The following is a 23,495-nucleotide window of genomic DNA, read 5'->3' on the forward strand; positions in this document are numbered from 1 at the left end:
CACCAGTAGGAAAGCATTCTTTTAATAGTCCTAGAGTATAAGAAATGGGTTGGTGGTTAAAAAAACTACTAGTAATTCAGACAAATTGAAATCATGTAACTTTTCTCATCATAATGCAATAAAAGTTAAAAAAAAAAAAAAACTACTACTGTTGCAAGAGGACCCTTGTTTAGTTCCAAGCACCCACAATGGATGGTTTACAACTGCCCATAATTCCAGCAAATGCTCAGGCCTCAGCAGGCACCTGCACTCACATACCTACTCCTCCCATATACATACATAATTAAAAAGAAAATAAATCTTAAAAAAAAAAAAAAGCTCTGGAAATCACAAACCACAGAGATACCATAGAGAGGAAAAGAAGGCTAGAGTGTCAGACCTCTGCCACTCTTTTCTGTTGCTATAACTGAGCACCGCAGACAGAACAATTTATAAAGAAGAGAGGTTTACTTTGGCTCGTGGTTCTGGAGTCTGAGAAGTCCAAGAGCCCGGGGTTGGCAGCTGTTTGGCCTCAGGCTTCAGCTCATGGTAGCAGAAGGGCAAGCAAGGGACTGTGGAAGAGATAAAATCGGAGACTACCCACCTCCTATCCACGGTAACTAATCCAGACTTGAGGAGTGAGCATTCACTTGGGTCCCCTATGATTAACCTGCTTCTTCAAGGGAGGACTAATTATCTCTTAAAGGCCTCTCTTTCCAGCACAGTGACAGTTATATTTCACCATGAAAAAACCGACATGGTGGTTAGCACTTATAATCCCAGTGCTTTGGAAATGGAAGCAGGAGTTTGAAGCCAGCTTGGGCAACATGGGGCTCTGTCTCAAAACAAAAAAAAGTTCAACATGACTTTTGATGGGAAAAACCACACCCAAGCCATAGCACCTCCTACTCTTGGCCCAACCCCTGCTTCTCACATAAACAACATGGCTTCCTATCTGAATTGTTCAGAGTCTTTACTAGGCCAGACGTCAACATGAGAGTTCAGAGTCAAAAGTCTCACCTGATGGTCAGGGTAAACTCCTCTTAGCTGTGTCAAAAGGGTGAGAGAGATAAGAAGGTAGGGTAACAGGACCCAAGCAAGTGTGAAGGTCAAGAAGGTGAGACCCTATTTTTTTAAATTATCTTGTTATATTTGTATGTGTGTGTACAGGATAGATGTGGGTGGGTGTGAATGTGCATGTGGTGAATGTCAGAAGACAACTTTTGGGGGGTTGTTCTCTCTTCCCACATGGAGGGTTGAATTCAGATCATCAGATTTATCTATTGAGCCATCTTGCCAGATCAAGACCTTAAATCTTCAGACCCCAGAATCATTTTTCACGCCAGGTGCTGCATCTTGAGCACCCTGGGGCAACTAGACAACTCAGCCGTGTGGCTTTGCTGGGCTCAGTCTGTGGAGATGTTCCTATAGGTTGGAACTGTATATTAAAGCCTGTGGTTTTCCTAGGCCAATGTTGCCTATTGCCCATAGATCTACTGTTGTAGGGTCTCCAGGGAAGTCTTATTTCTGCCACATGCTTCTATACTCTCATTCCCAAGACTGTTCCCAGCATCATTTGCAGTCTACTGGAGGAAGCCAGCCCCATAGTTCTTGCATCCTATGTATCTGCAGAAGCAGCCCCATGTGGACAGCTGGGATTCAGTCGAGGATTATTATCTGTGCCATGGCATATTGAACTGGATATGAGGCTAAGAGAGAAAACTCCAGAGAGCTACAGGGTTTCTCTGGCACATCCAGATGAATTCTGGTTGGTGAATACCTCTGAGAAAACTGTCCCAAAGAACCACCCGAAAGGATGGGAGGGAATTGGGCTGGAATTGCCAAGAGCCAGGAAGATAATCGTGCCCAACACTCAGAGTAAAGAACCTATAACCCACAGGACATTGGGTAGAGTCCCTGGGCCACTAAGTGTATGTATGTGGGTGCCTGCGTGTATGTGTGTGTGTGTAAGAGAGAGACAGAGACAGAGACCGAGACAGAGAGAGAGAGAGACAGAGACAGAGACAGAGACAGAGAGACAGAGAGACAGAGAGAGAGAAAGAGAGGGGAGGGAGAGAGGGGGAGACAGAAAGAGATATTAAGGCTGATGCTTTCTATCTCTCTTATCTCTCTCCTACAGAGGTCTAGCCCTTGCTGCTGGCCTGGGTGTAATCTTGTGGCTATCTCTGGACACCGCCCAGCGGCCTGAACAGCTGGTGTCCTTTGCTGGGATCTGTGTGTTCCTTGCCCTTCTCTTTGCTGGCTCAAAGCATCACCATGCTGTGAGTGTTCAGCTGTCTACTCAGGCCCGAAGCCAGTGGATGCTCCCTGTGGTCTGGGGCTGGAGTGAGATGGATGTTCCTGCTGGGAGAACACCTGAGGTTCAGCAGAGAAGAGCAATGTGCACTGGGATAAGCTCCCTGTGCAGCTGTTGAGGGACATATTGGGACTGGAGACCCTAAGTGGAAAGTTATCTGTCGAAGCAGAAGCCCTTGAGTTCTCCAGGGGACCGGGAGCTTTCTGGGGAGAACTGCTGATCTCTCTCCAAACTCACTGGCTGCTGGGGGCATTTATCACCTTGGTGATAGGCTCCTCAGGTCTTTGGCCTCAGGAACCACCTTAAGAAAATAAGGAACCTGAGCTTCCTGTTCCATTAGAGAGTCCAAGGGTATCCTGAAATCATTGGCTTACAATAGTGGTTTGAACTCAGCTTCCCTAACCAGGGTCACAACATCTCCTTGGAACATACTAGAAACACTAACTCTTGGCCTTAACTCCTCCCATATTGAGTTAGAAACTCTGGGGCAAGGCTGGCCCAGCAAGCCCTCTAGGTAACTGGTATACACGATGTTCTGCCCACGAGGAAAGTCCCTGCTGTACTGGATGGATGGGCTCTTCTTTCATTGTCTCCATGGCAACCATAGAGCAACCATGCTCTAGAATCAGGACCCCTGTATGCTTCAGAGCTTCGCTGCATCAGTGTCTGATGCTGTCCTGTGAGGGAGGGGTCAAGGATTCATTCTGTGCTGAGTGAGAAATGCATCCCTAGGGTCTGGGCTCTTTTCGGTCACATGGGCCATCAAGAGATGTGAGGTCAGGTCTGCTTAGAGCTCATAGAGGTCAGACAGTGAGGGTCCAGGCAGAAATCATACACTGAGCCTGGGAGGAGCTGGGCTTGGGCAGCCTCCTGCCTATATCATAAGGCCGTGGTCTGAGACACAAATGCCATGTCATGGAGACCAGGCAAGCTGTACATCAACCTGCAGAAGGCTGTACTGTCTCTGCTTCACCTGCCAAGAGCCTGTGTAACTGTTGGCAGCAGCCCAGTGCTAGGCTGGATCCAGACTACTACAGGCAGGACAAAGCTCATTGTGTCCTTCCTGGACCCCACTTCCCCCCCATACCCTGCAGTGGACCTGTGGATCCCCCAAGCGGCTTTGCTCACTAGGACCTTTCTGTTGGCTGGCAGGTGTCATGGCGGGCTGTGTCCTGGGGCCTTGGGCTGCAGTTTGTGCTTGGACTCTTCGTCATCAGAACAGAACCAGGGTTCATTGCATTCCAGTGGCTAGGTGATCAGATCCAGGTGTGTATGTTGGGCCCTGCTTCTGGAGAGTTGGGGAGAGGCCACTTGATTTAGGGAGATAGATGTGGATGTCACAGAGATAGTTCAGGACCAGAAAGACTAGGGCCCCATATCTGGGGTGAGAATAGGACTGGCCAGGGGCTTGCAGGGGCTACCAGCCCAAGGTCCCCCAGTCACTTCAACCTTTCAGAAGCTGGTGATGGAATGGATTTCTAGATGGTGAGGTTCTTAGGGTATGAAGATGCCAGGTCATGTGACATGCTGTGTTTTTCAGTGCCTTGGGATGTAAATGAGTTAAAATTGCTAACAACAGAAACCTTTAAAATAATCCATTTGGCATTTGAATTTAGAAACATTTATTGAAATCATACTTGGTTTTCTTTCTTTTATTTTTTTTTTTCAGTTGCTTGTTTTGTTTTGTTTTGTTTTGAGACAGGGTTTCTCTGTTATAACCCTGGCTGTCATGGAACTCACTGTGTAGACCAAGCTGGCCTCAAACTCAGAAATCTGCCTGCCTCTGCCTCCCAAGTGCTGGGGTTAAAGGCGTGTGCCACCACTGCCCAGCTTGCTTTTTTTTTTTTAAAGACAGGCTTGCATTGTGTATTTATTGCTGGTCTGGATCTTACTCTATAAACCAGGCTGGCCTCAAATTCACAAAGATCTGCCTGCCTCTGCCTTCCAAATGCTGGGATTAAAAGCACGTGCTGTCACGCCTGGCTTACATCATCTGGTTTTTATTATGTTGAGTTGTTCCACTTAAAAATTCTGGGAGCCAGCCTGGCTTAGTGTGTGCATACATGTGCATGTGTATGTATATTTTCCTGGTGTGTAGCTATACGTGTACATGTATGTAAAGATTAGAAGACAATCTTGGGTATTGTTCATCAGGCATTGGCCACTTTCTTTTAAGGCAGGGCCTCTCACTGGCCTGGAGGTTGCCAAGTAGAATGATTGGCCAGGGATCCTGAGGGATCCGCGGGTGCCCACCTTCCCACTCCAGGTTATAAGCACTGACACCACACCTGGCCTTTTTTTTAAAGCTATAGATTCTGAGGATCAAAATGCAGGTCCTTATTATGAGGCAAACACTGTACCAACTGAGCTATCCCTTTAAATTTCAGAGGTTGTTATTTGTTTTCCTTTTTGAGATAGTACCACTGCCTAGCCCAGGACTGCCTTGAACACCTGGCAATCCCCCTGCCTCAGTTTTCCAACTGAGATTACAGACAGGAGCTGCTACTCCTAGCTCTTTAAGTTATACGTCTTTTTTTTTTTTTTTTTCTGGGGGGGAGTTGTTTTAGGTTTTGATTTTGTGGTGGTGGTGGTGGTGGTAGTGGTGATGGTGGTGGTGGTGGTGGTTTGGAGGTTTGGAGGGGGGTGTTGTTGATTTTTTTGTTTTTGACAGTGTCCTGTGTAGTTCAGGTTAGCCTCAAACTCACTATAATAAAGATATGTAGCATAAAGTCTACCAATCTGACTCTTTGTCTTGTTAACTTCATGCACATAGGTTGGAGGCCACACACAGGGACCATGTTTCAGAGGTACATCTTGAGGCAGGAAGGCCTGTAGCCTTGGCATCCTTCTATCCACCTGCACTGGGCTGAAGCTCTTGCTCGCCCCGCCTGGGTTCCTGGCCATGTTTCCTGCCTCCCTTCCTAGCCCAACTCCCCGCATTGTGTCTCCTCCAGGTCTTCCTGAGTTACACTGAGGCCGGCTCCAGCTTCGTCTTTGGAGAGGCTCTGGTCAAGAATGTCTTTGCCTTTCAGGTCAGTTGACTGTTGCCCCAGCAAGGGTTGGCACTCGCTGCTCAGGTCCCAGCTGTGGGAGCCAGCTAAGCTGACAGGAGGTGAGCTCAGGCGGGAGGGCTCCTGTGGGCACAGACTAGTGCCCAGGATGCTAACAAAGCCAAAGCTTGGGGCCAGGAAAGACCCAGCACCCTGTTTGTTGGATGATGTTTGGTAAAATGTGGGGAAGTTTGCTGTTTCTGCATTATCTTTCCTAAGCATGACTCACCACTTGACATAGCTGCTAGAAGGCTAAGAGCAAGAGGTGGCGGTGGTGAGGGGTGCTGAGAGACAGCCCCAAGGGGCCCTTAGCTCCTAACTTGCTGCAGGGACACTGGATCCATAAATGCTCCCTCTTCAGGCTCCCTCTTCACCACCTCTCAGAGCCAACCTCCTCCACAGTCTGACTCTAGCGCCTTTGCTTCTTTCTCTCTTTCTTCTCTCTCTCTCCCTCTGTTCACTCAACACTACATCTACAGTATTATAGGAGGCATTAAGGGTTAAGCCACCCTTCTGTTTTAAAGACTCCATTGCCCCTGGCAGAGCCCAGCTGTAGTTTAAAACAGAGCCACTCATGCTGGAGACACAGCTCATGTGCCCTAAACCCCCACCCTCTTTGCTGTTCTGGATGGAGCTGTGATTCTATTTCTTCTCCCTCTGGTAAGCTGGCCAAGCCTCTGAAACACCCTGGTGAGTGAGAGTTTTAGTACAGTCCCCCCTTTAGTATAGACAGCTTTACAGCCCAAAACTCACTCCAGGCTTACACTGCATTTCCCAAAGCCAGGCCGAGACAGTGGCAGCCTGGCTCCAGTTTTCTGCCTCATTACTTGTGCCAAAGTAACAAGGAGATGAATCACAGTTGCCTGTCTAGACCACTAAAGCCATGGAGGGGCCGCACAGGCAATGTTGGTAGGTTCTGGAATTTCTACCTTTCTACCCTGCTGGGGATGATGGGCCCAGGGGTTTCTATTGTAGACTTCTGGGCTTATGTAGAGACAAATGAAGTCCAGGTCATCCTTCTGGGCATGAACTCTGACCTCTTACTAGTTTTTCTTAGAGCTCAGTGGCTCTTGTGGCTGTTGTGCCAGAGACCCCTTGAGGAAGATCCTGTCCAAAGAGTTTAAATGACTCCAGTGCTGGAGGGAAAGGGAGGGTCCCAGGTTCCTAGAGTCTGTCTGGCCCTGGGCAGATTTACCCCATCTCCCCAAGAACTATTGTGTATAAAGATATCAGGAAGGCAGCCTTGGCTATCCTACAAGTTCACCCAAATACCGTCCCCATAGGGCGTGAGGACTACTCTCTCCATATAACAAGTAGTGTGCACCCAAAGGTCCAGGGGAGTTGGTGAACATCTGCTGTGGGTAACTTCTTGAAGGCCAACAGTTTCTCAGCTGTAAACAGCACACAGCGGCTCTACCTCCAGTGTGCGCAGGGGTGGGGGGGGGGGGGGGTCAGATGCGTGAGACATACACAGAGCCTGTAACAGAGAAGCTGCTACTAGGGATGGTTTGAGGAAGACTCCCCAAGGGTGTGGAAGAGTTCCAGGACATGGAGGATTGAGGATTGGGAGGTCCTGGAGCCGGAAGCTGGAAGATGCAATAGTGAAAGCAAAGACTCAGAGGGAAGCTGGGGATGGCCTCTGGGCTCAACCGGACTCTGTCTTGAACAGTCTCAATGCCAGGCTGAGGCGTCTGAGGATCCTTTGTTGAGTCTGTGTTTTGCGTTGTCTTTTGTTTTGAAACAGGGCCTGGATGTAGTTCAAACTGGCCTCAAACTTGTGATCCTCCTGAGTTCTGGGATGACTTGCATGCACCACCATGGGTGTCCAGCATCTGGGCTTTTTTCACTAACTGAGGCTCCATTGAAGAGTTCTGAGCAGTCCTGCTATGCATTGGTGGCTTTACATGTCAACAGCAGATATGAAAGACAGTAGTAGGATGTTGGTGTGTGTGCTGGAGAGGGGCCCACCAAAGCAAATGCTTTATGGTCTAGGAATACTGGGTTAGGGGAAGACAGATGTCGGTTACGCCTCAATTCCATAGGTGCTGTCACAAGAGCATTTACCATTTGAGGACAAGGCTTAGTCTTACTTTGCATCCTTCATGTAGCCTTAAGCCCCAAAAGGCTAATGGCTAGAGACTCTGCTGTTTGCTAAATGAATGAAACAAATAAGTGATGGTTCCAGAGCAGTCCTGGGAAATTCCTGTGTCTGCTAGGGCGTGTGCTCAGTGAGCCCCAAGGAGACAGTCTTTTCTGGCCAGGGTACCATATTCCAAAGCCCTGGGGTCCTTGGTCTGATACAAGGTCTGAACTACCTTTTTAAAAAAAGTATTTATTTTATTTTATTTTTTTGGCTTCTTGAGACAAGGTTTCTCTGTGTAGGCCTGGCTTGTCCTGGAACTCTCTCTAGACTAGGCTGGCTTCAGACTCACACAGTTTTGTCTGTCTCTGCCTCCTGTAGTGCTGTGATAGGGCCTCATGTAGCCCAGGTTGGCCTTGACCTCATCACAGAGCTGAGGATGAACTTAAATTCATGATCTTTCTACTGCTACCCATGAAGTGTTAGGATTACAGGCATGCAACACCACACCAGATTCCAACCTCCATAGCAAGACCCAGGGCTTCTAATCCCTCAAGGGTCAAAGGTGAACTTTGAAGCAATTCAGGGATATTATGAACCACTTTGTCCCACTCGATGCTGGATAGTCTAGTACGGCTGTTTTCAACCTGTGGGTCTCCACCCCTTTGGGTTTAACGACTCTTCCACAGGGGTCACATATAAGATAGCCTGCATATCAGATATTTATATTATGATTCATAACAGTAGTAAAATTTATAGCTATGGGGGCTGGAGAGATGGCTCAGTTGTTAAGAGCACAGACTGCTCTTCCAAAGATCCTGAGTTCAAATTCCAGCAACCTCATGGTGGCTCACAACCATCTGTACAGCTACAGTATAGCTGTACATAAAATAAATAAATAAATCATTTATTTAAAAAAAAAGATTTATTTATTATTATAAATAAGTACACTGTAGCTGTCTTCAGACACACCAGAAGAGGGTGTCAGATCTCATTACGGGTGGTTGTGATCCACCATGTGGTTGCTGGGATTTGAACTCAGGACCTTCGGAAGAGCAATTGGTGCTCCTACTGACTGAGCTATCTCACCAGCCCTAAATCTTTTTTTTTTTTTAAATTCTAACAAAAATAATTTTGTGGCTGTGGGTCACCACAATATGAGGAACTGTATTAAAAGGCCACAGCATTAGGAGGGTGAGGTTCCACTGCCCTAGTGGAAAAGAAAAGAAAAGCTCAGGCAAGGAGAAGAAAGCCCTGATAACAGAGGAGTCATGGCCAAACTTCATTTTAGTCTCACACTGATCTTTCAGAGAAAATACAATGATTACCCCTTTATAGGTGAGGAGCCTGATGCTCAGGGTGGCTGATGTTTGTGCAAACTCACGAGGCTAAAGAGGCTAAGATTGCAGCCCCAACACAATGTCCTTGTTTTAGTTTCTGTGCCCTGACATTAGAGCCCTTTTCTTAGGTGGCAAGGGGCTCTTTGTCACAGAACATTTGTTCTCCTCCTAGCTTTATACGAGGTTATATTCTTTTAACAGTTGAGAGTGACAGAAACCCACTTGCACATAGTTTCCCAGGGAGGAGGGGACTTCTTGGCCTACACACTAGCTGGTCAGGTGGAGCCAACAAAGGCTAGAACCAGGCTCCAGAACAGCTGCAGCCTCATATCCTCTCTGCATAGCCTTCAGGGTCAGCTTTATCCCTCACACCATGTTTACCCCATCAACACCAGATGTTCATTCTTACAGCACATCAGATAGCATGGACGACTCTCTTTTGTAGCCAGACAAGTCCTGGGCAGGATTCTGATTGTGCTGTTAGATAATATGACCATGCTGAGCCAGTTAGCCTGCATCCAGCCACTGGGGCAGCTGAGCTCTTGTTCTGATGTGAAGCCAGGGCCATGGGATGAAATCACTGATGGAATGGAAGCAACCCTTAGAAATATATCCTTTAGCCCGGCAGTGGTGGTGATGCAAACCTTTGATTCCAGAGGTGGACAGGGAAGCAGAGGCAGGCAGATCTCAGTGTGTAAGCCAATGGCAGCCTTAGCAAGACACATACACACACTCACACACACTCATACATACACACAAACACACATACACACCACACTACACACACAAACACCACATACTACACATACCACATACACATACCACACACACTACACAGACACACACTGCATACACACACACACTCACACACACTCACCACACATACACACTGCACACACACTCACACACACACACACTATACTACACACACAAACACCACATACTACACATACCACATACATATACCACACACACTACACAGACACACACTGCACACACACACACACTCACACACACATACAACACACTACACAAACACCACATACTACACATACCATACACACTGCACTCACACACACACACACTACACACTACACATGTACCACATACACATACACCACATACACATACCACATATACTACATATACATATACACCACATATACTACACACGCATTATACACACACACACCCCACACACCTCTTTCAGTCTTGAGACTTGCCCTCCAGGTAGGGTGGCTCTGTTGGGTACTGAGTTGAACTCAAGGCTCTTCCGTGCCTCTCAGACTCTAGTCGGCCAGTGTCCATGCTGGGAAGGCTTCCTTGAGCTCCTGCAGATCTTTAGACCTAGGCTGTCTCCTGCTGGGACCTAGTCCAAATGATCTTTTCTCCAGGAAGTAGAATCACCCTGGGACTTTTTTAATCCTCTGCTTCTCCTTGGCCTAGAGCTTTGCACAGTCCATGTGGTGTCCTCCTCCTGGCTGTATCTGGTTGATTAGTCACCCTCCCACCCCTGTCCCCACCCCTGCTTTGGCTCCATCTCCTTTCTAGTAACTTTCCACCCGACCCCCCAGTACTCCCTCCTCACACCCCCAGCTCCTGCTTTCTTGCTGGGTCTGGCTGACCCAGGATCACACTCCCTCGGCCTCTCACAATGGCTGGTTCCAGCCTCTGGCAAGGCCCCACCTACTCAGCTAGGCAGTGTTCAAGGCCTCCTCATGAGGAGCCCCAGAGGTTAAAAAAAATCTTTTCCTCTCCTGAGAGTTTGGGGTATCTGCCTAAGGCAGTCCTTAATTTCCTCAGGTAAACAGTACTCCTTTCAGAGAGGGGGTGGGAAGAGAGCAGAGACTGAGAGGAAAGGCTAAAAGGAAGGGCTTGGGGTGGCCGAGGAGAGAGAGCCAGTTTAGATAAGTTTGATTTCCAGGCAGGATGAAGTGGTTCCAAGGGTGTGGTGCAGTGGAGACTCTGGAGCCATAGTCCTCCGAGTATGGGATGCTATGATTAAAAACTATAGGCATGCTGGCTCACAAACAACGGGAATCCACTCCTTAACATCTAGACGCTGGAAAGGAAAGCAGAGGGCCCCTATGGTCATGTTCTGATGAGGAATCCCTCTTCCCAGTCACCTCTCCCATCCTCACGTGCTTGAAGGCAGAGGGAGACTCCGGGGCCTCTTGTGTAAGGGGAAATGAACTGGCCCCATCCATGAGGGCTTCCCCTCCTGATGGCTGTCTAAGCCTGCCATCTGGGCTTTGGTTTTATCGTGTGCATCTGGAAGATTCCGTCTCTAGCAGGGATACATGGCTGCTCTGATTGCAGAGAATCAAGCCTTCTCCGGGGCACATGCCTCAGCCATACAGGACTTTGGCAACCTTCCTGGCATCTGAATGCTCTCTGCCTGTTCTCAACTGTGTGACTTTGGATGGGTGGCCCACACTTCAGAGCCTCAGTCAAGTGGAGATAATTACAGCCACCTCAGTTGCTTTGAGGATCAATGAGCCACCACATATCAATGATTATCTGGCACACAGTAGGACTTCCTGCCAGGCACGTAGTAGGAGTTAATAGTCCTTCCTCAAGTAGCACTGCCCTGAGTTACACGCTGCTTGTCTACCATACCAGGCACTCCAAAGGTGGTTCCTGGGCTGTGAGCTCGTACTTGCCACAGGGACATTATTATATACCCTACCCTGAAGTTTGGAGCCTGCCTGCCTTCCCCCTTTCCTCTATCTATCGCCTCCTTCCCCCTCCTTTCTTCTCCCTTCTTTTCTTCTTATTTCCCTTTGTACTATTCTTGTATTCTTCATGGTGCTGTGTCTCCTGGGCCTCATGTGCTAACCAAATGCTTTACCACTGAGCCATCTAGAGACCCCCCATCCCCTCCCTTCTCTTCTGTTTCCCTTTCCTCCGTCACCATTCACTCCTTCATCCCAAATGCAGCTTCCCTCTCACCCACAGCCTCCACCTATAGTTAGAACACACCTTCTGATGCCCACTCTGCCATCCTGGGCATGTCCTCCTAACTCCAGCCTGGGGCTGTAGCCAGCCAGTTGTCATGGAGTCCCTCACATAGTCAAGGGCACCAGCTGACTAGGCTCACATCTGGCTTCTGGGAGAGCAGGATGATGTCACCCCCGGGGCTGTGAGTAGTTCCAACTAGCAAGGAGGAGTTATAAGGCAGGAATGGAGGTTCTGAATCCAGTACCTATGCTCCCTGTCATGTGATGTCCCCAGCAGCAGGCAAGCCACAGCAATAGGTGTAAAGTGGAGCAAGTCTAGAGGCCTGTGGTGTTGGTTGGGAAGGGAGAGGGGAAGCCCAGCCACACTCTTTTCTTTCTCATCCCACGGCTGGACTGTGGGAGCAGATCTTTGCTGCCACCTAGGACCATCTACTTGTTCTGAGAGATTGTGCAAGACTCTCGCTTTTCAAAACACAATAACCAGCTCCTGCCCTTCGGCCCTCCCCACCAGCTTGGCCTCCCGGAAATGCTGCCTGTCCGTGCCATGTCTGGGTCTCTTGCTCCCTCTTGATGTTACTTGGCTTCTGGTCTGTGTCCACACCCCTCGTCTGACACCGTTCTTACCTAGCCAGGCTTCTTCTTGAGTGCCATAGTCTGTCTCAAGACTTGTCTTGCCAAAGTGCTGAGGCTCCCGCCTAGATGACTGGCTGTGCCTGCTTGGACTCTGTCCCTCTCCTTTTGGCTGTCCTAACTGGTGTCCTGGGTCTCCTAGACTCTATTCGTCTCTCTCTTTAGCCACACAGGCTCCAGGGTCCCGTTCTGCACACTGCAGCAGGTTTCTGTGAGTAGTGTTTGTTCTGCTGCTTCGGCTGGACCTCATCACCTTTTCTTTCTTTTACTTTTAATTAATTTACCGGGTATGTGTTTGGGGGGTCGGGTGTGTGTGTGACACAGTGTAAATGTGGAAGTCAGAAGACAACTTGTGGAGCTGCTTCTGTCCTACCCTGTGGGGCTCTCAAGGGAAGATCTCCGGTCAGCAGGCTCGGTACCAAGCTTTTGCCTGATGAGCTATCTCGAAGGCCTCAACTGCATTTCTCATGAACCAAGTTCCAAATCCAGTCCCCATCCAGAGTTCTCTCTCAGCCCTGGACCCCTTTATTCAGTGGGACATTCCCCTTGGAGATTCTGTGGGCCTCCCATATCCACCAAGTTCAAAACTAAGTAGATGATTCCAAGGCTCCCCTCTGCTTTGCTTCCTCCTTGGGAAATGTTACTGGAACAGGGGACATGGACTGAGCACGTGGTAGGTACTTGCAGAGCATGCGTAAAGTCCTGGGTTGGATCCTCAGCACACATAAAAAAGGGAAGAAAAATAGAGGAACAGATGGGAAATTCAGAAATTAAGAAAAGAAAGGAAAGAAAACCAAATTCCCCACAGCTCTGGCCTACAGGCTATAAGTGTTTGAGAGTAGTGCCTTCTTTTCTGTTTTAAAAGGATTTATTCAGTATCTGTGTGTCTGTGTATGTGTAAGAGTACAGGCACACACATACCACAGTACCAGTGTTGAAGTCAGAAAGCAAAGAGTCGATTCCCTCTTCGACCATGTAGGTCCCAGGAGTGAAACTCGGGTGGCCAGGTGGGCGGCAAGCACCCTTAATGGCTGAGCCATCCAGCTAGCTCCATTTCCAAATGTATTAATATCCCAGCTTTCCCATTTTTGTTTTGTTTTGTTTTCCAGACAGGGTTTCTCTGACCTGGAACTCACTATGCAGACCAGGCTGGCCTCAAACTCACAGAGGTCCACCTGCCTCTGCCCCCTGAGTGCTGGGATAAAATGTGTGTGCCACCAACACCTGGCCCAACTTTCTCACTTTTTTTTTTAAAAAGAATTATTTATTTATTTTTATGTATATGAGTACACGGTAGCTGTCTTTAGACACACCAGAAGAGGGTATTGGATCCCCTTACAGATGGTTGTGAGCCACCATGTGGTTGCTGGGAATTGAACTCAGGACCTCTGGAAGACCAGTCAGTGCTCATAACCACTGAGCCATCCCTCCAGCCCATCTTTTCTACTTTTTAGTGAGCGAGAATTCCCATAGTCTTAGCATCTCTGCCAGACGTTTGAACTATTTGAAAAAAAAACAACAAACAAAACAAAACAAAACACGGCAGGACAAACACTCCAATGGGAAGAAGAACCCAAGAGTCGCATGTCCTCCAAGCCCTGGCACTCAGCCACTCACTTTCAGATGCCTGCTGCCACTGGTCACTTGCAAACCCTTTGAATGATGTCCCTGATCCACACACACTTCCTGCCTTTCCCTCATGTAATAACACACAGACCATGCCCATGGTGAGGCCCTCCCTTCTCACCTAACAGCCTGTCTCTCACGTTCCCACAGGGAGCTTCTTCTTTTTCTATTTCTTATTTTAATTTTCAGTATGAACAGGAAGGAGAGAGAAGGGCTTAGGAAAGAGCCATATGGTCAAGACTTGGGTGCAAGCTCAAGAGACTCCAAGAGCTTTCTTGTTCTCCTTTCCTGACATTTAGCTCACCATGGGTGGCCATGCTGTGGGGTACTAAACCAGCCCTCTGTCAAGAGACATACAAGCTCTGCTACTACAAATGAGCTACAGTTAGGGCTGGAGAGATGTTAAGAGCAGTTAAGATCAGACACTGCCCTTGCAGAAGATCCCAGTTTGGTTCCCAGCACCTGTGTCAAGTGGTTCATTGCAACCACCTGTAATTCCAGCTCCAGGGCAGGCGATGCCCTCTTTTACTTATGTGCTTGCACCATGCCCCTCCATATATATAGAATTAAAACAATAAGATAGGGGCTGGAGAGATGGCTGAGCAGTTAAGAACACTGACTGTTCTTTCAGAGGTCCTGAGTTCCATTCCCAGCAACTACCTGGCTCACAACCATCTGTAATGGGATCTGATGCCTTCTAGTGTGTCTGAAGACAGTGACAGTGTCCTCATCTACATAAAATAAATAAATCTTTAAAAATAAAAATAAATATTTAAAATAAATAAATAAAAGGACTGTAGCAAGAAAGCCCTGGGATGGGCTATAGACCTGGAAGGGAAGGATAGATATGAAGGTCCTGGTATGAAACAGAGTGACAAGATAAGATGTGAATTGCAGGGCCAGGATGTGTCTGGTCCAAGCCTGATGGTCCTGAACAGAAGCAGAAAGCCACACTAAGGAGGGTCCCCTCATTCATGCCCAGAGAGGAGAGAGTCCAACCAGGCCAGAGTCATAGACCAGAATTAAGCTTATGCAGAAGTAGGAGAGAGAGTCCATGAGTGTGCTACACCTGAGCCAGCTCCTTTAGCCTTCATGACAATCTTAAGAAGGATTTCTCATAATAGAGGTAAAGAAGCAGGGGGTGAAAGCAGGCGCTCTCATGGCCCATCGCGGGCAGGGGGTGAAAGCAGGCGCTCTCACGGCCCATCACAGGCTTGTGTTGGGATCACCTGAGACTCTTACACAGCCCCCAGAGCCTCTCCCTGCACCTGGCAGACCTCCCAGAGAAGGCTTTGTAGGAGTGAGCTGTCTCCTGGCCCTGCACACCTCTAACCCAGGACCCTGTCTCCCGGCAGGTTTTGCCCATCATCGTCTTCTTCAGCTGCGTCATGTCAGTTCTGTACTATCTGGGCCTCATGCAGTGGGTGATCCTGAAGGTGAGTCCTCAGGCCTGGATGTGCTTCTTCGGAGTCACTAGTCCCCTGGTATAGCCTTCCAGCGTCAGCATTCTCCCAGAGTCCTATGGCTCAAGGTCTACCTCCCTACCCTAGAATTTCTAGCTTTCTGGACCCATACCTTCCCAGAATTCCCTGCTCCTAGGGTCCATACCCTCCTGGAGTCTCTTGCTCCTGAAGCCCATGCCTTCCCAGAATGCTCTCCTCCCACACTTTATATTCTCTCTGAATCCATTGCTAATCAAACATCCCTTCAAAAGTTCTCTCGTCTTGACAGTAGGGAAAAATGGCACAAAATCTAATGCTGTCTCTATGGGAAGGAGGGTTGGGGTTCTAGGAGACAACACAGGATTTAGGGGAAAGTTATTTATACCAAAAATAATCCACAGAGATTATAACACTGGGCCAGATAGACCAGACTTAGCTGGTATAAATATGCTTACTTTAAAAGGACTATTCATTTGTTTATTTACTTGTTTGTTTATTTATTCAATTGTTGATTTGTTTATTGTGTATACACATGCATGTGTGTTCATGCATGCATGCATACCAGGATGCATATGTGGAGGTCAGAAGACATCTTGCGGGTTTCCTCCCTCTGCCATGTGGGACCTGGGGATTAAACTCAAGTTGTCAGGCTTAGCACTGGACACCTTTACCTGCTGAGTCATCTTTGCAGCCCAACCATGCTTAGGTTTATAAAATCTGCATAGGACTAGGATGTAGGAGTTAGCAATGTACAGCATTTGAAAGCATCAGACCTGGCAAAGGGTTCTGAGGTTTTAGCCAACAGAGCTCAGAATAAGTCAGCACCTTTGGATGACAGCAAGAATAAAAAGTGACCTGTGCTTATGTTAATCTGCAGAATCCAAAGGAGGTGACTGCCCCTGGATCTGGAGCAGATGTTCAACCATGGGCTTGGACACATGGTGCTATAAGCAGGAAAGAACCCACATCCTTCACAGCCAGGCTGGAGGGATGGAGAATGATGGGCCTGGATCAGAGGAAGAGAGAAGGGAAGGCTAATTCCAAATGCTTATGAAGGAAGGCTAGCCAAGAACAGGCTGAGAGGCAGCAGCAGCACAGACACATTCCAGAGAAGAACCTTCTAGTACAATATGTCCCAAACCCTTTTCCATTGAACTCTAGACCCTGGCGTGCTACCAAATGTTACTTGGAAAAGAAAGTCTCTAGTTAAGTAACTGAGGAAAACCAGGCTAGACATTATGGTGAATTAATTTTTTCATTAATTTATTTATTCACTTTATCAAAGCCTTTCCCTCCTCTTCTCCCAGTCCTACCCTCTCTACCTTTCACCTAAGAGAAGGAGAAGCCCTTTTTGAGTACCAACCCACACTGCAACATGCAGTCCCAGCAGGAATAGGCACATCCTCTCCCACTGAGGCCTAACCAGACAGTACAGTTAGGGGAAGGGGATCCAGAGGTGGGCAACGGAGTCAGAGACAGCCCCTGTTCCATTTGTTAGGGAACCCACATGAAGATCCAGCTGCACATCTGCATACTCTTTGATTGGTGGTTCCATCTCTGTGAGCCCTGATGGGCCCAGGTTTGTTGACTCTGTAGGTCTTGTGGTATTCTTGGCTCCTTCAGCTCCCTCAATCCAATCCCTCACTCTTCCATCAGACTCCCCTAGCTCTGCCTGATGTGTGGCTGTGGGTCTCTGCATCTGTTTCCATCTGCTGCTGTGTGAAGCTCCTCAGAGGACAGTGATGCTACTACGCTCCTGTCTGCAAGCATAGCAGAGAATCATTAATAGTGTCAGGGGTTGGTTCTCTCCCATGGCATGGGTCTCAAGTTGGGGCAGTCATTGGTTGGCTGTTCCCTTCAATCTCTGCTCCATCTTTATCCCTGCACATCTAGTAGGCAGGGCAAATTTTGAGTTGATGTCCCTCTCCCTCCATTGGAAGTCCTGCCTGGCTATGGGAGGTGGCTGCATCAGCATCTATATCTCCAACAGCTAGGAGTCTCAGATGGAGTCACCCCATACACTCCCAGAACCTATCCTCCTACAGAGATGCCTTCATCAATTTCCCTTCTCTCTCCTAGCCTCCTCTTATCCATTCTGAGAGCTGTAAGGTAGAATCTCAGAGTCATTTTGATTTGCATTCCCCTGATGTTGAACATTTCATTAAGTGCTGCTCAGCCATTAGAGATTCTTCTGTTGAGAATTCTCTGTTTAACACTGTGCCTCGTTTTTTTAATTGGATTATTTTGTTTGTTAGTGTCTAATTTCTTGAGTTCCTTATATATTTTGGATATCAGTCCTCTATTTGATATAGGGTTGGTTAAGATCTTTTCCCATTCTGTAGGCTGCATTATAGTGAATGAATTTTTTTAAACTTTTTTTTTTTTTTTTTTTTTTTTTTTTTTTTTTTTTTTTTTTGAGACAGTGTCTTATTTTGAAACTCTGGCTGTCCTGGAACTCACTATATAGACCATGCTGGCTTTGAACTCAAGAGATCTGCTTGCCTTTGCCTTCAGAGTGCTGGAATTTTAAATGAGTGTCATCATTCCCAGCTAACAGGTTTTGTTTGTTTGTTTGTTTTGTTCTGTTGTTAAATTATTTATGGGCTGGAGAGATGGCCTCGAAGCAGTTGAGAATATGCCCTGGCAGAAGACCTAGTTGGGTTCTCATTATCACCTTGGCAGTTCATAATTCCCTGAAACTCCTGCTCCAGGGGATCTGATGCCTTTTTCTCTAAGCCTCAGGTACCTGCACACACACATACACATAAACAAACCCATAGAAATACGCACATATGTATGCACGACAGACTCGTGTAGCCATCAGAGGACAGCTAGCAGGAGTTGGTTCTCGTCCCACTGAGCAGGTCCTTGGGGATCAAACTAGGTTGTCAGGCTTGGTGACCAATGTCTTACCTAGCTTGCATACCTTAGCTAGCTTGCTGACCCTCCACCTCATTTTCTGAGCTAGGAGCTCTCATTGAACCCAGATCTCACTGACTTGGGTAGGCTGGCTTGTCAGCAAGCCCCAAGGATCCTCCTATTTCCACCTCTCCAGCAATGGGATTACAAGTGGATGCTTTTACATTGGTCCTGGGACTCTACCTGATCGACTGAGCTGCTTATCCCCCAACTAGCTTACAAATGGTGAGACTCAGACTATGGTTATTTTATTAGACTTTGACAATTACTGGGGGTCACCCTTAGTCTTTTTTTCTAACTGCTGGCCTGGCTACTTCCCTAGCAGTATACCCCAGATACTTGCTGTTTCTCCTAGTCATGTGCTCATGGTCCATCTCTCCTCATGGCAGCTTCCTCCTCTCTTCTCTTTCTTCTTCCTTCTCCTCCTCAAATTTCCTGCACCCCCAACCAGGTCACTCTAAACCTACCTACCTCTAATCCCTCCAGTAACTGGCTGTAGCAATTTTGTTTAACCAATAGTTTTAAATTAAGGAACAAGGTTTGCACAACAAAAGCTTTTAAAGGTGAGAATTCACTCATACAGAATTTAGCATTACAATACATAGCAAAAGACCAAAACTCAACCCTGAGACATCTCTGCAGTCCCCTGTTCCAATGCTAATTAAATTTCAGCTTGAGTTTTAGAGGGGCCATTTAAACCACAGTGGGGCGGGGGTGGGGAGGGTGGGGGGGGAGGGCTGGAAGACTTTTAAGGTACTTTCACCCCTGACTCTTTCTGACTCTGGCTTGCTAATGTCCACTCATGAGAACTCTGATCTTTTTCCAGATTGCCTGGTTGATGCAGGTCACCATGGGTACCTCAGCCACTGAGACACTGAGTGTGGCAGGAAACATTTTTGTGAGCCAGGTATGTACTGCAGCCACCCCAAAGAGACCGGGGGTGGGCAGGGATCCAATTTAATTCAAGGGAAGGCCATTTAACCTGTCCCCAGCTTCACAGAAGGGTGCTGCCCATGAATGCTGCATGTCCTGCCTGTGTCATGCCAAACGCAGACATTGTCTATTTGGCACCTCTATCACTTTAGCCTGGGCTGTTGTCATCAGCTTAGATTCTGACAGGCTAAGCGGGGAGCCTGAGGTTTGGGAGATACGAATGGTTTGGCCAGGATTCTGCAGGGACAAGTAAGACACATTTAGTTGGTTTTTGTTTGTTTGTTTGTTTTTCCATGATCTGGCTTCTTCCCACTATATCATTTGGTCTTAGTTTTCCTTTGTCTGAAATGTATTCCTTGAAATAATATAGTTCTGAAGGCACCAGGATTCCCGAGTCTCTTCAGGCCTAACCTTCCCAAGGAGACTGTGAGAGTCAGGGAGTCCTTAAGAGATGCCCTTGCCAAGTGGTTCCTTATTTCATTGGGTAGTTTAGAGGGTTTTGGCTTTGTTTTTTGTTTTTATAAAAGTACTGGCCTGGTTTTTGTTATGGTGCAAGATGTAAGAGTAAGTTTTATTCATCTGATGTGGTTGCCGTCTTGGAGGCTTACTGTCTCATCTGCTAACCTAGGCCTAGGCCTGGAAGCTTCAAGCCTCCGTACAGTCTGATCTAAGTCTGGAATGTTTTTAGCCCTGAGACTTAGTGTGAATAAGTTCACTCTAGTGAGCCTCCTATTTCTTTCTGAACTCTGTCTGGTCAATTCAGCTGTTCCGGCTCAAGCTCCTCTCGAAGGTGACTGATCCAAGCTGGCTTCTCTCAGTTTCTCACTGAATTGCTCTGCTTGGCCTCATACTGACTGGCAATTATGTTCTCATCTTCTGGCTCTTTCTCATTCTCTGGTCTAGCTTGTTCTCTCTCTGCAATCTGTTTCTCTACAACTATGCCAGTAAAACTGCCTCCTCTACTTTTCTCCACTGCTCTCTCTTAAGTAGCTTCCCTTTCCTTTCTCTTCTTGTAAGAGTTAGGCAGATCCTATTCTGTCAAATCTTTCTGTGATTCATCACTTTGCCTGACACTCATTTAGACATCACTTTCAAACATGGGTGCTTCCTTCTACAAAACTAACTTTACCTTCATTATTTGGGATTAAAGGTGTGTACTAAGGGCATGTCTGCATTTCAGCCAGAGGGATTAAAGTTATGTGCTAAGGCTGAGCCACACCACACACAACTAGAAACAGGTTTTTCCAGTAAGCAACACAATCTTGTGGTTCACAGTGTGATCAAATATCCTGAAACAGCAAACATGCTAGTTTCATTATTGTAATAGATAGATATGCTTGCAGATAAGTTGTTTCCAAAATAACCCTCCTCTGTCTCTCTCTGTCTCTATCTCTCTCTCAGCTTTTTTTGAGAAAGTCTTATGTAGTCCAGACTGGCCTCAAATTTGCCATGTAGTCAAGATTGCCCTTCAGCTACTGAGCCTCCTGCCTCTACCTCTGGTGGCTACCACCCAATACAGGTGTGGGCTACCACCTAAAACTCTTTAAAATGTTCAAACTGAGGCACAAGAGGAGGATCAGAAACCATAGAAGCCTCCCTTAGAGATGTCTCAAATTCACTAAACAGGACCTGGAGTCCCTCCCCTGGCACAGCCACACATTTCTGAGACTGTGAGGAAACATTAACATCTTCCATGAGTTGTTCAGATCACTCTGAATGCCATCTTGCCTCCCTCAGTCTGCTCTACCTGCATTGCATCTAATACCAGGTAACTCAGTTCTGCCTCTGCATCCATCCACTGCTTCTCCCTTGCTGACTGAGCCATGCTGTCAGTCTCCTGGACCACTGTCATCATCTCCTGTTCTCCCTGCTCCCAACATCACTCCTGACATTCATTTTGAAACATATGTCTGAGTAACCCAATCAAAAACATGTATGAGGACCTGGGGGTGTGACTTGGTGGTAAAATGTTTGCCTAACATGGGCAGACCCCTAGAGGTTCCATCCTAGACAGACAGACAGACACATACACACAAACACACACATACACACACACACACACACATACACACACACCCTCATGGCATGTGCTATCCAAACAAGCGAACGTCTTCTCCAGAGCCCATCTACCCTCTTCTGCCTCCATGTCAAACTAGTCCTCACACACACAGAGCTCTGTGACAGACACGCAATTTTCCTTGATACTTCTCAAACTTGGTCAAGCTTATTCCTGTCTCAGGGCCTTGGTTCTATCTGGATGGCTGAACCACCAGTCTGTGTAGTTGACTCCTTTAGGTCTCAGTTAACATTAACCCAGCGACACACCCTCAAAAAGGTCTTTGCTGATATTCCCTGACCTTTAGGCTTTTATCTTCATAGATTCTATCAGCCTCTAAATTCACAGCATATCTATACCCCCCCCACCACCACCACCACTTCCAGGAAGATGTTCTTGTCACTTCCTGGTATTGGTTGCTTTACTTTTCTCTGTGATGAAACACTCTACAGAAAAAACTTAAGGAAGGAAGGAGTTGCCTGTTGATTCACAGTTTAGAGGTGCAGTCTATCATGGCAGAGAGGGCATAGCTGCATAGCAGTGTGAGTGTGAGGCAGCTGGTCCCATTGTAGGATGGGGTGTGAGACAAATGTGGGTGTTCAGCTTACTGTCTGTGGGTATAGGACTGAGGATGGGGACAGGGTGAGAAGAGAGGCAACAGGTATGTGACCAATCCTGAGCAATCAGACTCCAGAGAGCAGCATCAGGATACAGATCCAAGTTTATTACCCAGCGCATATGCTTATATACAGTGTTTGAGCCAATTCCAAGGCCCTAAATCCTTGGCCAATCTTATCTCATCACACTGTCACCAGGCTCCAATGAAAGTCCTGCCTGATGAGGTTACTCAGAAGAAGTGGGAGGAGTTAGGACTTCCAAAAAGTGGTGATGTTGGTCTGGGGAAGCAGCCGTCACCTGGCCCCCATTCCTTTTTGTTGTTTCACTGGTATTCTGGGAGCCATCTTAGATCTAATGCCGTGTACAGCAGATCAGGACTCTTTGAGGAGTCTCAGAAGCCTGAGGTACCTTGCTCTTCATCCCACTTTTTCCTTCAGAAGGTTGACTTTCATATCCCCTACAACTTTCTACTTTACATTCATTCTGGAGCCCCAACCTACAAGATGGTGTATCCACATTCAGGGCAGGTGGATCATCCCTCCTCAGTCAGATCTCTTTGATAGCATCGTTACAGATGCACTAAGAGGTGTATTTCCACAGTTATTCTAAACCCAGTCACATTGAATATGAAGATTAACCACCATACACCCACCTTCCCATCCTGCAGAGCAGTACCAAGAATGTTAGAGGTTCCAGAGCTGGACTGGAAAAATAAAGACTGGCCCAGACTTCCCCACAAGCCCCAAAGCAAGTGCCCATTGCTTGCCCAGCCCCTTCCTTTGCAATATCCCCTGGGCTCATTTGAAGTTTCAGCTTGCTTCTCCTCCAAGGCTTCTGTTTGCTTCCCTGGAAAATGAGGGTCCTTTCTGTCCAGGTTGTAAGCACTGAGGGGAGGTGCCTGGGTATGAGGAACATGGTAAGTCAGCACACAGGGGTGGGGTAGGGTGGTGGTAAGCAGGTCCTGTCATACAGGTAAGAGGACAATGAGGTCCAGAGAGGCTCAGCTGAATAGGAACCCACCCTCTGTCTCCTCTGAGATTCTTCGTCAAGAACTGTGACCATCACTCCCACAGCTAGGGCAGTGAGAACAGTGCCCAGCCACCAGTGCTGCTCACTGTTCGCCTTCTGATTTGTTTGTAGACTGAAGCTCCGCTGCTAATCCGGCCCTATCTGGCAGACATGACACTCTCTGAAGTTCACGTCGTTATGACTGGAGGCTATGCTACCATTGCTGGCAGCCTCCTGGGCGCCTACATCTCCTTCGGGGTAGGTAGAACCTTTCTCTGCCTGGCTGTGCCAAAGCCCTGAAATTGCCTTTCTGGAAGCCCCACATGCTCCCCGTCACAGCAACCATGGGATGTCCCCTCTCTGTCTCAAAGGCCAGCTTTGCCTGAGCAAGTCTACTTGGTTAGACTTTTTAAATAGTCACTGGGACAGATTCCCAGAATTCCCTTTACTAAGCTCTTATTATGTATTAGGCACTATGCTAGGTGCTTTAATATACCCATTTTGTAGATAAGCAAATTGAGGCTTGGAGAATAAATT

At 47.5% G+C, this 23,495-nt stretch overlaps 1 protein-coding gene across 1 annotated transcript in view; it reads left to right on the forward strand.

Annotated features, from left to right (window-relative positions):
- The window catches only part of Slc28a1 (solute carrier family 28 member 1), a 48,878-nt gene that overhangs the window by 8,327 nt on the left and 17,056 nt on the right, over positions 1-23,495 (forward strand). The window contains exons 6-11 of the mRNA XM_031384351.1: positions 2,120-2,261; positions 3,449-3,562; positions 5,251-5,328; positions 15,338-15,418; positions 19,170-19,250; positions 23,091-23,216. Of these exons, the coding sequence (XP_031240211.1) occupies positions 2,120-2,261; positions 3,449-3,562; positions 5,251-5,328; positions 15,338-15,418; positions 19,170-19,250; positions 23,091-23,216 (622 nt within the window). The remainder of the gene's footprint in view (positions 1-2,119; positions 2,262-3,448; positions 3,563-5,250; positions 5,329-15,337; positions 15,419-19,169; positions 19,251-23,090; positions 23,217-23,495) is intronic.

Source organism: Mastomys coucha, unplaced genomic scaffold, assembly GCF_008632895.1.
Source record: "Mastomys coucha isolate ucsf_1 unplaced genomic scaffold, UCSF_Mcou_1 pScaffold21, whole genome shotgun sequence".
NCBI classification, from domain to species: domain Eukaryota; kingdom Metazoa; phylum Chordata; class Mammalia; order Rodentia; family Muridae; genus Mastomys; species Mastomys coucha.